General features: G+C 30.9%; 1 protein-coding gene across 7 annotated transcripts in view; it reads right to left on the minus strand.

The window, feature by feature from the left end:
- Nucleotides 1-16,874, minus strand: part of LOC112679308 (serine/threonine-protein kinase tricorner) — a 114,322-nt gene that overhangs the window by 21,329 nt on the left and 76,119 nt on the right. For all 7 annotated transcript variants that reach the window (XM_025549061.1, XM_025549062.1, XM_025549060.1 and 4 more), the window contains exon 3: nucleotides 948-1,086. In XM_025549061.1, the coding sequence (XP_025404846.1) occupies nucleotides 948-1,086 (139 nt within the window). The remainder of the gene's footprint in view (nucleotides 1-947; nucleotides 1,087-16,874) is intronic.

Below are 16,874 nucleotides of genomic sequence, written 5' to 3' on the forward strand. Positions count from 1 at the left end.
TATGATATATCAAATTTAATTTGGTGAATACTTTACTTAAAAGCTATATAAGTAACAAGTAACAAAGATATAGTGATATTGTATAAGAACTATAAGTACTAAAAATTTGGGTTTGACGTTACACGCCTTAAAAATATTTTAAGGCAAATAACGGAGTCTGGAAAGGGATTTTTTTGCTCGAAGGCATATAAGGAATATGCAAGAGTAAAGAAGTACATGTATTTTAAATATTATTGATGGCTGGGGTAAAGGATTTCGAGAAATTAAATATTTATTTCGTATAGCTAAAACCAAATTAAATTAGATTTAATTTGCTATAACTTTTTCTTTATCAATTTTTTCATTTATTTTCAATTTTTTTGAATTTTTAAAAAATTATTAAATTTGAATGTTATCAATGCTAGACTTGGCAAATTTAAAGAAGGGAGACACTATTTACTTAAAAAAAGAACGTGTCCAAAACTGGCTAATCGTTATAATTATAGCGTAATAATAATAGTAAGACGCTAAAATTTCTGATATTAGTTGGAGTACTCCGTCCCCCTGCGACCCCCCCTCAAGTCGAGAACTGAATATAATATTTTAAATTGATAAATTATTTTATTACTTTGTACGTGAACTCAATATATACGGTTTATACACAGTTTTATTTATATAAACTAAGTAATTGAAATAATTTACATGATTATAAACTTCATTAACTCTATAGATATAATACTCTACTAAAATGTATAAACAAGACAACTACAAATATATTTTATAAATCACTTTAAAAAAACAAATATGTAAATTAATAAATATTTTTAAACTGTAGACAGTAATGAATTAACTAATGTAATAACCTCATCAAAAATATTTAAATAAATTATACATTATATATTTATAAACTTATAAACCACAAAAAAACATCGATGATAATTATAATATATCCATAAGATGTACTGTACCTTTGTTTCCTTTCGATATGCTGGGCGATCAGATTACTGTAGTAATTCTCAAGTGTGACTTTTGCCTTGGTCGCCTTGTCCAGAGTATGTCCGCTCAACCGGATACCACTTTCGGTCGCAGCACTCATTTCCAATACACCTGCGAACAAAACACCATAAATAATTATAGAAAATCGATATAAATAGAACGAAACGTAATACAAAGCCGATTAAATCATAAAATTTGTATCGTTGATATATAATATTTTTAAATAATATATTTCCGTGCACTATATAGCATTATTTTCCACCCCATTGTGTCTCCGTGGTAAGAAGCTTTATTGGATTTCCGGAGGGTCCGGTTACCCGCACAAATATATAAAAAGGGTGAAGGACAAATAAAATCTATAAGTGCAAAATATACGTTTTATTATTATAATTTTTTTTAACTTAGGTCATCATATTTGTTACTAATCCGAATTAAACCGGTATCTAAACTATACGTGTAAGACGATCATGTCAGTGATTAACATTTTAATACTATTAAGACGTATTAGAAAAAACTTCTCAAAATTAATTGAAAAAAACAAATACATAAAAATAAACCAATATTTCCACTGATCGAAATTTTTAAATAATTTGTTTGTAATATATTATAATTGTATATGATTTCAAAAAGAAAAACGTAAAATTATTTTAATACATCGATATCGAATATAGAAAGTGTATGTAACATAGTTAAAATTAACGTTTTGAGAAAACTTATAAAAGTATTATTCTGTATACTCTATAATTTATTGTTATAACTATTGGTTCTATGTAAGGTTTTTTTACTATACAAAGAAATTAATATGTATGATTATAAATTAATGCAAATATATAAGTTCGAGAAGGGAGTTACTCGTTTCGTCGGTCAACAAGGGGAATAACAGTAATTTAACATGTTTCATGGCATACATAATTTATTAGTTTATTACTTAATTTAATATATATCGGTGGTTCTTAACTTGTAGTCCGCGACCCTCTAAAGGTCAGAGATACTCATGTCTGGGGTCCGCGACAACCCTAACACATAACATACGGCAATACGTGGCATGAGTGCATTATTACAATATTGTTGGATTTTATCAAAAACTTGTTGTCTCAACCATCGCATTAAACTAATAAAAATGAAATTTTAAGTATATTAAAAAATAAAAATTAAAATTAAAATAATTAAATTTAAGTCAATTGAAAAATTAAGTGTAAAAAAATAATTATAAATATGTATGTTTTGTTATGTCTAATAATGAAATTTATTATATAAAATAATTATTATAATTTTAGATTTAATAACAAGATGTTTTGCAAAAAAAAAATGTATTCGAAAAAAAATTAGTAAGAGGGTCCGCAATTTTTAAAAATCTTTCATCAGGGGTCTGTGATCTACAAAAGGTTAAGTACCACTGATATATTTAATACTTCTAAGTGGAAATTAAAAATGAATTGATTACCTAACCTAGTATTTATTTTTTTCTTACGTCATTTCTACTTAAAAGTTATTTCAGGACGCGAATAAATAATTGATATGAATCGTATAGCATACACATAAACCGTCATTTATATTATATTAGATATAAACGTCGATTTTGATAAATAGTACAATAGTCGGGTATTACTGCTACAATTGGTGCACTTAAATGATGGTCTTAAACGCGTTTAAAAATGTATCGGCCAATTATTTTTTTCTTCAAATAATCTTGTTTGGTAATAAAAAAAATTGATATCAATATGTATTTTGAACGATTTATCGAAAACTCAAACATGAACGAATTGCGAGCCTCGGAAAAACACTGGCACGAGCAATGATGTGATCGTTAGGTCGATTAGAGACGCATTTGCACACAGAAAAATGATATAGCACACGTAAAACATAATTTCTATTCGCGTATAGTATATCCAAATTTTAACGATAAAAAAATATCACAAACTGAGGGATTTTATTGGAATCACAATCGCGTTTTGGATCAATATCGTGATTTGATGTCATTTCATTGAAAGCCGAAACTAATATCGAAATTTCAAAGAATTAAGTGCAAACGAGCGGTATAAGCAGATGCTCTATTCTTGGTCACTCATCTCACTCTGCTTATTTCAACGTTAAACAACGATGAATTATCATTATACATTTAAAAGCAATAATAAATTATACTGCACTGAGAAATAAACACGAACACAGCAAGGTGTATAATTTTCAAGACATACATCAAATACTATGTATGGCAGCAAAATACTCAAGACTTTTCCCATCGCGTTATTAAAATTTGAAATGTACCTAAAGGTAAGGTTTAGGTTAGATTTGGTTAGGTTTATAACACATTGCACAAATTTAAAAAAATTATTTCAATACAATTTAAAAATATCTATTCATGATATTTATTAAGTTTAAACAGTAATTACATTGAGATAGGAGTTATAAGCAGTAATATACAATTAGGTTTATTTGCACTGTTGAGTCTTGTTATCCAGTATAAGACTAAAACATTAAAATTTAAACTTTAAAATCAGGTTTGACGGAAGAAATTTGTGAAAACTAGTTTTAAGGAATTTGGAGTTCTAACTGTAATAGAATATTAATAAATATTAAGAGATTTTTGAAAAAAAATCGCAAACAAATAAGAAAACATTTTATCACTGCCCGTACAATCGAAAAACGTACGCCATAACCCAATGTAGAGAGATAAAAAACGAAACGTATTGGATTATTTTACGCGCATGATAAAAGTTTAGTCAGTCTTCTTTATTTTTATTATATTTCATGCACGCAAAGGACATCAATAAATTACACTTACATTTATTGTCGTCACAATAAAAGTTGGACAACAACGCGGATCTGGCGAACAATTCAAAGTACGGATCACATCTCAAATAATAATTGTAACGGCACATGTGTACGCGCGTGCGATGCCGAAGAATATTTCGTATAGATGTGCGGGGGCATATAACGATCGATGCGTTACGGGTCGAAAAACGCATATATATATGAATACATATTAGGTATGTATTGTACGTTTGTATAAGCGCGTGTGCGCCATACATCGCATTACGTTGCGAGAAAAGGAAACCCTGCGGGAAAGGGTTATGGGGAAAATAGGAGCCGGCGCAGGCATAGTACACGAATTATACACGTGTAGCGTTGTCCGTGAAAAACGTCTATTGATTTCAAAAACCGCTGCCAGCAGCGGAGACCTGTTGAGCGACAACGAGGCGCCGACGGCCGCCAGAACGCGCGCGGGGGGGGTTAGCTTTATTATATTGTACGAGACGATGAACCATCATCATCATCATCCGTTGTCGCCGGCATCGATTATCCGGTCCTGGCGGCTTCGATCCGATTGGATCCGATTTATGCCGTCTTAAGACGGGCATAATAATAATAATAATTTATTGTACCTTGCATATGTTACATATAACACTGCGATATTTGCACACATATAATATAATAAAAAAAAAAAAAAAAAAAAATTAGCCCGTTTTAGCTATTTCTAGAAAATAAACGTAATAACAAAAAAATAAAAACCTAACTGTATAATATTTTTCAACTCAAGCGCGTATAAACACGTTTGAAACGTGTTGATTGTTAAGTCTGTAAAGAGTATTACTCCGCAACTGTACTTAGGAGTGGCGTACAATATATTTTAATTTTTTTTATTTATGATTATCTATCTCTTTTAAGCTATGATTGGGTTAAAAACAGAAAGTATATATATATTTTTAATTATTTTCTAGCAGATTAATAAAAAAACAATAAAAACGTTAAAACAGATTACAAGAATACTACAACAATATAGTATATTAGAAATATAATTAAAACAAACAAATATTAACTACGCAGAACTTAAATATATTATATATAAATCTAAATCCAAAAATAACCATATATACATAATCTTTTTAGCATTACTTTGCATATCATGTATGCTTTTTATAGGTACTGAATATAATTGAAATGCGTAGGGCCTAAATAATCAATGAATGATTAAACAAAAGATTTGTTCACACATTTAACTGAAATATTATTCATTAAATACTCTTTTTTATTCACAAGTGAATAAATATAAATATAATTGTAATTTTTTTAATAAAGATATTTAATTGGCAATACACTCAAATCTTCATCATTTTGATTTGTCGATCCATTTAGAGTACGTTTATTTAAGGAAATTCTAACAATATTATTTTGATTGCCTTGATATTTTTTTAGTACACTATCATTTAAACCACCCCACACTAAAAGACGTACTGATATAAAAAATATACTCTATACATAATTTGTTTAGTGAACAAATTTTTCAGCAATTAAAATAATACAAAATAAAAATATTAAAGAATTGTAATCGATGTCTAATAAAGATAATTTAAACACAGATCTTTGACGGAAAATGTTTATCACGAGACAGTAACAAAAATTCAACGCGAAATATTTTAATCGATATTTTCCTCTATTCCAATAATAATCATTACCAAGCATCTTTTTTGGGATGAAAACATTTTTCCGATGTATAGATGTATACATTATACTAAACGCTAGCAAATGTTATTAATTTTTATTTCAGAGGAAATTTATCTGTAATTATAAATAAAAACTCATAATACACATTCATACCGGTATATTGCTTTGTGACCGGTCTGCGAAGAAAGCACGGCTGAGAAGTTGCTTCAAGACCCTACAGGATCTATCGCACTAATATATACATATACAAGTACAATGCCCACACACGTGTGCCACATCACAATACATAATAATAAAATCATATTAAGGATATAAACACGTCGTCTTCGACAGTCACATAATGATAATAATATAATAGTAATATGAAACCCATAGGATATTGTAACGTGCAACCATGCCACCACTAACGGAAATGCTTCCCGCAAGACATCTATGTATAATATATGTAACACACACACATGTATATATACACACAGTTATTCAAAAAGTTCCGGGACTAATTTAAAAAAAAAATTCAAAAAACGAGATAAGGCAAACAATTGTATTTAATGTTTAACAAAGTCTCCCGTCCTTTCTATATACATATCAAAACACTCGTATAGTTACTGGAAAGCTATGGAGATAATTTTCTGGAATTCTTCACAAAAGTCTTGTCACATTTTGTTGGATAACTTCCACATCGTCAAAATGTTCTCCTTTCATGAATGTTTTCAGCTTAAGAAATACAAAATAGTCGGCTGAGGCCAGACTTCACAAATACGGTTGGTGGTGGATAATGGACGTATTAGCCTAAAATGTTGTTACTAATATCGAATAATGCATGTGCTGGCAATATCATTTTTATTTAATTTAAAAAAAAATTGAATTATAGCTTTTTGTTCCATTGTAAAACTGTGATACAATATCATAAACTCGTACAATTCAAATCGGTGTAGATAATACTGAACCAATTTACCGGTGTTAGATTTTTACAGTCTCTATTAATGCATATTATACAAAGTAGTATCATCAGTGGATTATAGAAAACGCTATATATATATTGAAAAATTACCAGTTCTGGAACTTTTTGAATATACTGTGTGTGTGTGTGTGTGTGTGTGCGCGTGTGGTATCGAAGCACATCATAATGTTTATGATGAATTGTTGTGATTTTTTTTAAGCCTCGCCGTACGTGTATAAATTCAACAGTACCCGTTGCATAATACAAACATACGTAAATCGATAAAATCATAATACTCAGTGGCGGAGCGGTGCGAAAACATTATATATTATTATTCTATTGACGACAAACATGCGTTTGTTTTGCTCGAGGGAATGTACATTAAATATATATTATATTCGTCGACAACGAAAATATACTGTTAATTCGTGCGCGTGCAAAAACAAAGACGCGTGTTGGGTATTTACAAAATCGACCGTCAATCACACCATGGATAAATAAAAATGAAAATAAAGATCAAAATTCGACTGACCATACATGTACCTATATATATGTATGAGTGTTGTTATTTTGAACACCGTGCGCTTTTAACTCAAAAAATAATGATTTTGTTGAAACTTAATACGTACACAATATGATTTTGAGTATACATTTATACACGTGAGACAGTCAACACAAAGGACGTCAGATTTCGTGAAAAAGTAACAAACAGATATCCACTACACACCGTTGACGTGTCTGCGTTAGTCAGCATTCGAATGTATAGAACAAACGAGCGCTATATATGGTAGGTATATTTGTACGTCGTTGGAAAAATATATTTGGAAATAATCGCGTATGAACAAAAACCACGGGTAAACATAACATGAAGCGACAAAGTTTATAATACAAGTATGTATACACAGAGATGGAGAGAGAGTAAATGGGAGAAGTAGAACACAAATAGGATGCTCAAGTATTGGACTTGAAGACTCGAGGTTTTTCGAAAATACGTGTTGCTCAACAGATATGTTTCGTTACTTTTTCTTCTAACAATACTTCTCAATCGACCAAAAATCCTTTCGACTACACCGAACACGATTTCTAGAGCAATGCGTGACACGATTGTTCATCGTTATGCGGTGTAATTTGTTAATCTATACGTGGGAATTCGTGAGCGTGGTAAAAAATACATTTTAAGCGACTCGGGTTCGGGAAACGTATTCTCACGTAAACAAAATTACAATTATAACAACCGATGTTGATTCGGACACATATATTAAACACTACACACGTCTACGTATCACGTGTGTCACCCGATACCCTTACAGGGCAGTTTTTTTTGCGTATTTACATTGCGTACGTACAGTCGCGGTGTACGAAATAATAATAATAATTGATTGCGAACAACAATGACGACGTGTGCACGTCTGGTCGTGCGTACACAAACGCTTGCACTGTGTACACATACATTATACATATATAATATAATATAATAATATACAATAATATAATAATAATAAAACGGGTTAATGGTGTGATGCACGAGCCTCTATGTAGGTAAAAGCGGAGGCGGCGGTGGTTTATTCGGCATCATCGGTGCCGTTGGAGGGGTCAACGACTCGGCAAGTGTATATATACGCTTCTACCTGCCAAACTTCGTCGTGCCAGCAGGTACCACCAGCAATAAAAAAAAAAAAAAAAAAAAGCGCTTCACCGCTATCCACCGTAATGCACCACAAACGTTACGTTTCATTCGACTGCGTAAATATATTATAATAAAATACAGGGTAATCGGATAATCGTACTATACGACAATGTTTCGAGGATTGTATCCGCGCGTTTCCTATACATAATTTTTGTACACCTTATTTTCCGATCACCTTGTAGACCGAGGAAACTGCAAAAAACACGCTCAGGTGAGTCTGTGAGCACACCGTACCGTCGCAGTCCAGCAACACGTCCGGTCGTAACCATTTTGTTCTATAGAGAATATATATATAGTATATATGAGTGTACAAGGTATAGTGCAACGCGGTATTAGAAGCATGACAAGTAGAAAAAGGCTCCGAGGAAGTTTTTTTCTTAATGACTTGGAATATAATTTATAAAAATATCTTTTGCGTGGTGTTTCCTACCTTTTGCTGTTTTTTTTTAAACATCAACATCTATAGACGTGATATGTAATGAGCAGGGCCGGATTAAGATATTTTGCGCACCAGGGCAAACCTTCTTAAAATTCAGAACTTTTTCGCTAATAGTTTTTTTTACTCTAAATGGTACCTACATTATTTCAAAACTTTGCGCCTTTAAAATCTTGCACCCTGAGCGAATTCCTCCTATCCCTATTAATCTGGCTCTGATAATGAGAGGGACAGATAACATTTACACCTCGCTTGCAAGAAAAAATACACTAATCATTTATAAAACGATATTTTATTATAATTTTTTAAATATACCATAGACATATACATATTTAGGTACATATAGGTACAATATGTAATAATATTAATATTTTATCAAATAAAATGTGGACTTATTTATTTATAACTGAGTCTAAGTATTTAAAATCGGTAATAAAAATAATCGTACAAGTATTACAGTTTAAACAAAACTTTTATTTAATCTGTGTAAATATTTTCATTGTTAAAGGTATCACGACATGGTGACGTAACTTAATGATAAAAACATAGAGTACATGAAAAAGCAAGCAAAATATGAGATTGGTTATAGATTATGTTGTCATTAAACTTAACAATGGAATGAATAATTAGTGTACGTGATTTACTCCATGATGAGAGTTTGTAGTCTCAATAAATCTTTCACGCTATATTTTAATATTGGTTTTCTCTCTTTAAGAGCAGTTCACATCTTTATGTCTATGAAAATAATTTAAATCGAAGAAAACACGAAAAGTTGATTGCTAAATATTCACTATACGCGCCCGAAAATCAACTTTTGGTTAATATATGGTTCTTTTTTTTATCATTCGAATGCGATTCAAAATATCACAATTTTACATTCTTGGCGTTGTTACAAGTTATTTGAGATAATCATCACAGATAAGACGTTGTTTGGTAATAAGACAAATAAATAATTTAAACGGAGTCCCGCATCTTTCAACGATTGTTTACTAACATCTTATAATACGACATTATACACCACATATATGATATACAAAAAGAGCAATAACACCATCGACATTAGCAACACACTAGGAAGTTCTAACGGTTGTCCTCGTATGTTTTTTTTTTTTTTTTTTTTATCAACTAGTTTACGGTTTATTATAACCGTTTTTTTTTTTTACATATTACGATTTTATAATTTTAATAACTCGCCGACGCCGTACACTAATGATCTCGTACTTTTCATAACTAAAAAAAAAAAAAAAACGAATAAAAATACTTACTATATATATACACGAGTATACGCGCGTCTGCCTCCACAAAAAATTACTACACGACAAAACGACGACGTGACGATAATAAAATACGGTTAAAACACACTAAAAACAATTTTTAACAACAATATAATAATAAAATAACGGTACATCGTTCGCGCACAGTTCAATAATACTATATAATTGCACGTTTCAGTGAAGGAATTACGAAATCGTTAACTCTATTTTTACAGAACAAATCAAAAAGCGCACGCGGCCGTTAAACGTTTAACACATTAATAAAATATTGTGTAAGAGTTTAGAAAAATAATAATGAAAAATCAGAATAGCCGAAAACTATTTTTCCTATATATATTCACACTGACACGTCCCCGTGTTTACAATATACATGCATGTAATACGCTTGTAAAATAATATATTATCATTCACCCCAGACTCAGCATGGGGGTTTGTTACACGCACATTTATGAGTGCATTCGACCGATGATATACACTATACGTACAAGTTTCACGGCGCGAACTTGGTCGTGCAAACTGCAGTTATTACAACTGCACGACGATTTTACACGCAGGTACGCAATGTTTACCGAACATAAAAGGTTGGCAAGTAAGATGATGATTCGATGGTGAGATTTTTTTTGCCTTCGCACTCTATTAAGTCGTCAAGGAAATAATGATTATTGTACGCGTTTGCATATTGTATATATATATATATATATTTTATGTCACAACTACGCTTGAGTTGTATATAATATATTATAATATATAATTCAATGCACGCAATGCGTTGATGTATCTACTGTATTTAAACCATATTAGAGCATACACAGGCAATATGTTTTTAAAGTACATTTTAAAACACACACACACACACACACACACACTTGCACACGCACCACAACTTTACATTTTTATTCGTGTAAAATACATAGCAAAGTGCGAGTCGTTCGAACATGCGTTTATAATTATATACTGGTAGATGAGTAAACATCTAATTATGCGTTTCCTAGTTAAATATAATATATTTAAATAATAATTATTTTATTTTATTTTCTTAGTATTACAATCGTTCAATAAATTATTTATTCACTTTTTTGCACAATTTCTTTTTGAAGATGGGGATGGACATTTACCCTAAGCTTCTTATAAACGGTGGATAAATTAAATTTGTTTCTTCGAAAATCATGTACCATATATATAAATACGTATAAGATATACAGCATAAAATGCTTCATGGGAATGAATATACAAAACTTGGTTGCGATAACGTAATATGTTATGACAACATGCAACTGCAATAGTGTTTACAAATCTATATACACATAGATTACTTACATGTACGTAATAGAGACCATTACGACTTAGTGACTTCCGTGAAGAGCTGTTGTGATAGGGAGTGTGTCGTCGGGGCGTGGAAACTAAAAAAACTAAAAAACAATTCAAGGGCAAATCCAATACGTACATCGTTGTTATGTAGTCGGTCGAAGAAGAAAATTATGGAGTCACGAATGCTGGAGGAAAAACGGAGAGTGTTATGTCTACAGTCTATTATGCACATAAAAGTTTTCAGGCAAAACTATGATAAATTTGATTTACAACCCGTAACTGCTGCAGTCAGTGTACACCACGAAAATAGAAGCGGTGGCGGCAAAAGGGTGAAATTTTATAAATGCTAATAGTTTTTATCGTTTATATTATACATATATATGAACAAGTTTTTTTAATTCAAAAACGTGCTAAAAATCGTGAAAGTTACAACGTATTTGCGACAAACGTTGTTTTTTCGCGCATCCTATTATGTACATATATATGGAAATCACTATAATTTTCTATAATTATTTCAGTCATAATCGTAAAAAACACACATATACTTTAAAGGAGCTGTGCGATCAAAAACAAATAACACATAATTGTCGTATATACTTTTTTAAATCTGTAAATATATAAGTGTAGTACCTACATATTTTTCTCATGCATAAATTGTGATAGAAAGGCAATTTTAAATCAATTAAATAAACACATTAAAACAAGCCATCATACGCAGTCTCGATTTGTTGATTTTTTAAATAATACGTGTTGGTGTCCGACTTGGAAATAGGATAAACCATTAGTCTTAAAACTACTATGTGGAAAATAATAAACAACAGAGCTAATAGGGAAAAAATATATATATATATGTATGTGTAATACACGTTTTAGTATGAGCAGTTTAACGGCAGTTAGTGGTATTAACAATTACTTTATACGATTTTCTTTTTTTTAGCTTTATGACTTCAAGAGACTTCTCCGCCATCGTCACAGCCTTCCAACTATTTCTTTCCTGGATCACATCCCTCCAATCTTCTACATCCATTTTCTTCAAGTTTTGATTTATCCAGTCAATCTAACGCTTCATTGGTATACCTCTCGGCCTTTTCCCATTTGGTTTGTATTCTATGTTTACCCTCACGGCTTTTGTTCCATCTGTCCTCATAGCACGACCAACCCATTGCTATCGTTATACTTTAATAAAATTGGTCACCTTGGGATATTACATAATTTCTCGGATTTTAGCGTTTGATCTTCTGCGCCAGCACCCCAAATTATCATTATATTATAATGCACACAGAGCTTTCTCAATATCTTATTCTCAAAGAATAATATTTTTCTTCATTTGTGCTTTTATCGTCCAGACTTTGCATCCATACGTCAGAGTCAGTCAAACTAATATCATATATAATTTTAACTTTTCTTTATAACATTTATTTAATAGGCATGTACATAGGTCACTCGCAATTGACAACAGCGTTTTGTACACATCATACAATCATAACACATGGGGTCAATCGAATATTTGTAGAGCTCATGAAATCGACAAAAAACGCACATTATACACACACACTCAATCGTTTTAGGACCCAAAACGAACGTCGTCAAGTGTAATAAACGTTTACCAGTAACACTTCTTTGAAGAATATTATATTCTTTATAATCGTGTCTTATAAATTATTTGTAATGTGCGTAAAGAGATTAGTGAATTAAAGTTTAAGGACAATGACTCTACGGTAAATCATTACACACGATTTATTTTTTTTCTTCGTCTGCGTCCGCACTTCATAATGACTTCGACCGCGACGGTTCCTGCCAGACGAATCAAATAATCATTAATAATAAATCGAACCTTTTTGTTAACATAATAATACTATATGTATACATACATTTATAGAATAAGTGTTAACGTTTCATAGAACAATAGAGAAAATAAAGAAAACCACCGAACACACGCTATATCGCAGTTACATTCATTTCACGCGAATAAAAAATAATGCATGTTATACGTAATAATACGATCGAATATAATATAGGTACACGATATAATAGTATGGATTCGCTATTGATAAAGAAATGAGCAGGCCATATGATGGGAACTCGAGATATCGCAAAATAATACTATAACGCTCTTCGTTGATAAACCCTGCGAAATCGCCGGGCAATTTTGTACAAATGTACCCACACGTAATATATAATACACACAATAAGGTCAACTTACGTACATGCACGCACGCAAAAATTATTTAACTAAAACGCGATACATAATACATACCATAATATACGTACGTACACTTATGAATATACCATATACGTACACACACATACAGTATCGTAAGAAAATATTATACATAGATACACAAAATATAAGCACATACATACACACGTCGTATTTGCATATTGAGAACATATTGCTCATAAATATTGATACGTTTTTATTAACAGTATAACTACACAATAATGTATATATATATATATATATATCCGGATTTGAATAAAACCGAGTTTACAAAACACATTATTTAGAAATATTATGTGAAAATATAACACACCGGATTTTCGATTGCAGTTTAGTGCATATTATGCTGTACGACTTATACTGTATACATTCAAACAAAGAATGGTTGTCGCAATAATTTTTGTTAACATTATTACATACAGCTAGTCGGCGTAATAAAGTTATCGTAATATTATAATTTGTGCGTTGTCTCAAAAGGATTTAAATTTTCAAGAAAATTCTAGGTAACGTATTCTAATTTCGTTTTGACGACGAGTAGCATAATTTTTGTTCTATTTATTATTTTCAAATTACGACGTATATATATATATATATATATATATATATATATATATATATATATAATGTATAATTTATTTTCCACTCATCCGAAATTATTGCAAAAAATAATTTAAATTAATTCTGGAACTATAATAATATAATATAATATAATATAATATAATAGATGTATTTATGTAAATCCTTAGGATTATTTGCAAGCCATAGACCAATTTTTTTCAATTAGAAATAAACCAAGTTGAATTTTTTTCTCCCAACTATTTCTCACACTAATATTTGAAGATGATAAAAACCGTAATGCTATACTGGGAGGGAGAAATATCAAAACAAATTAACTATAATCATTATTCAAATCAGTATAATCTATAAGTATATATAAATATTTATATATGTTTACTGAAATCGAATTTTCATGCGATTTATATTATAATTAAAATAAATAATTGATTAGGTTTTGTTGTATTTAAAATATCTTATTCTGATATTGCCGTTTTAATCTTCAGTAAATTAAATCGGAGTGGAACAGTAAAATCTATTAAATTAATTGTTACCAGTTCAAGTAAGATATTATTTAATCCGTTCGGGTATAAAACGTACACATAGTTGTATTTTATTTTTTATACGTGTATAGAAGAAATAGAGTTATATGTATAAAAGGGTAAGTCTACCTACTTTATATCGCATGCGACCTATTTAGCTGAATAGCGTTTTAAAAATTATCTTTTAAAAAAAAAAAATTAACGTTAAAATATTTGAATTTAAACCTGAGCGGGTGGATCACATGCGTCAACAAATTTATATTTACATTTGATTAATTGCTCAACTCGCTAAACAGAAAATTTAATTTCCATTTATTAACAATTATTTATTTACTAGGGCACGTGTAAATAAATGGACAGCATCGGTTAGTGCAACTGGTGACCCATTTAATTGAAATTACATACACACATATTTCAGTCATTTCATTCAAACATCCTGCTCGATGTCCCATCACTGTACGATAATTTATAATGTTCTAATAATAATTTCCAATGTAATTCTTTGTAATGAAATTTAGACATGGGCGATGAAAATAATAATGGATAGCGCTCGTATTAGCACATCCATGGGGTTCGTGGCGGTGCGAGTGTAAAAGCGACTTCTATATAATATATAATTACAACCGACATCCGTCCACAATGGCACTGGCGCCAAACCCATATAAACGGCCGACGGGATCTTAAATCTCCTGTGCAGCCATCACCGCAGCGTTTCTCCAAAAGTGAAGTAATCGATTATCCCGAACCGAGTATATGGAACGTAATTTTAAACAGTATACGTTCGTAAATAATAAGAGATTATATATTCAAGTTAATAAGTTATAGGGAAAATGCCCCTCAAAAATTAGGTTCATCTAAAACGAAATTTTAACCCGACGGATTTCGAAAATTACTGTCATTTCACATTATATTATGTAGAGTATTGCATAGAAATTCCATAATAATAACCATTTTCCGTATAAAAACGATGCGGTTATAAAACAAATGTATAAAAGAATTCTGCCCGCAATGAATAGTCCCCGAGTAATACGGGGAAATTACACGAAAAATCGCATATATATTCCACATCGACATCTGATGGAAAATAAATGGGGTTCATTTTAAACGGATTTATTTGTACATAAACGAACCCAAAAATAAAATCCAAAAAACAATCTAGACTTGCGGACAGTTCGTCTAAATATTTTCAGCATTAGACGCGTTTTCTATAATATTATGTATACTCACGACCTGCGATTTAAATTACACAATACTTTAGTGTCTATTTATTATGAATCTGTAGATTTATTTTACATATTTACAAAAAATGTATGCACATCCATAGTCAAAAAAAGAACCTTGTAGAAAACGCGTCTGTAAAATATACAATTATTGTTAAATAATTACTATTTGATGTGACTGTAGTGCATGCATAACAATCATACGTACACAGTACGTGAAATATGTAAGCCGATATAAATATTGGATTTATTGAAAATGACATTCGGTATTGTGTATGAAAACATACATAAAATATAATTATAAAATTTCGTAAACGACCCAGAGTCCTGTCAACTGTGTAAAAGGTGTATCAAAAATAACAATGAAATATGTTACTTTTCGTATTTTTGTTTTAATAGATTTATTTCAATATACAGTTCGTTCAAAAATAACACGACGTACAGAACGTCATCACTACGCAGATGGTATATATTCTCGCGTATGTACACTATTGCAGTACACTTCAAGTAATTTCGATGAATATAGTTTAGGTACACTACAAGACCATCGTGTGATTCTTTTTGAACAGCAAACGAAAAAAAAATACAACATCCCCTACTCTCGAATAGAATTTTAAAGAATATTGCCTTTAAGTCTGGAAATGTTAATCGACCAGCGCTGCAAGCAGTGCGTGCGCTTTATATGTATGTGTACAATGGATACTCGTTAAACAACAAAGGCCAAAGCAGCTAATGTTATCGGTATAAATATGTATACACGCATTGCATTGTATACAATAAGTTTGAGTTCGCGTTAACCTGTTTTGTGCGCGACACTTTATATTTTTATAATTTTTTTTTTTTAAATATACCTACGCGCGCGCACACACACAAATATATACACATACACAAAGACAAGCACTTCAAATAACAGTCAACAATGTTTCAAGATTTATTATACATATACGTATAAACACAGGTTTGTGTGTGCTTTTGTAAGTGGCCGTGCAGAATGCGCGTGCAAGCAGGATCTCGGATTTTGCCTTCGGACACAACAAATACGAATAAGAAAGACAATAAAGATAGCGACAAAAGCGTAATCTCAACAATATCTCTACGCAAGTATTCGTTGGACCGGAAATATACTACTGGTGCTCTCGAACGGAAAATTAACGAGCACTAGATCTCGAAACTTTTAACATGCGTAGTTATATATATACATAGTGAAAATACTACTTAGATAGATAAATCGTGTCCTTATATTGTTATATATACTTTTTTTTTTACGTCTATA

This window comes from Sipha flava, unplaced genomic scaffold, assembly GCF_003268045.1.
Source record: "Sipha flava isolate LNK unplaced genomic scaffold, YSA_version1 134_pilon_pilon, whole genome shotgun sequence".
Lineage (NCBI taxonomy): Eukaryota > Metazoa > Arthropoda > Insecta > Hemiptera > Aphididae > Sipha > Sipha flava.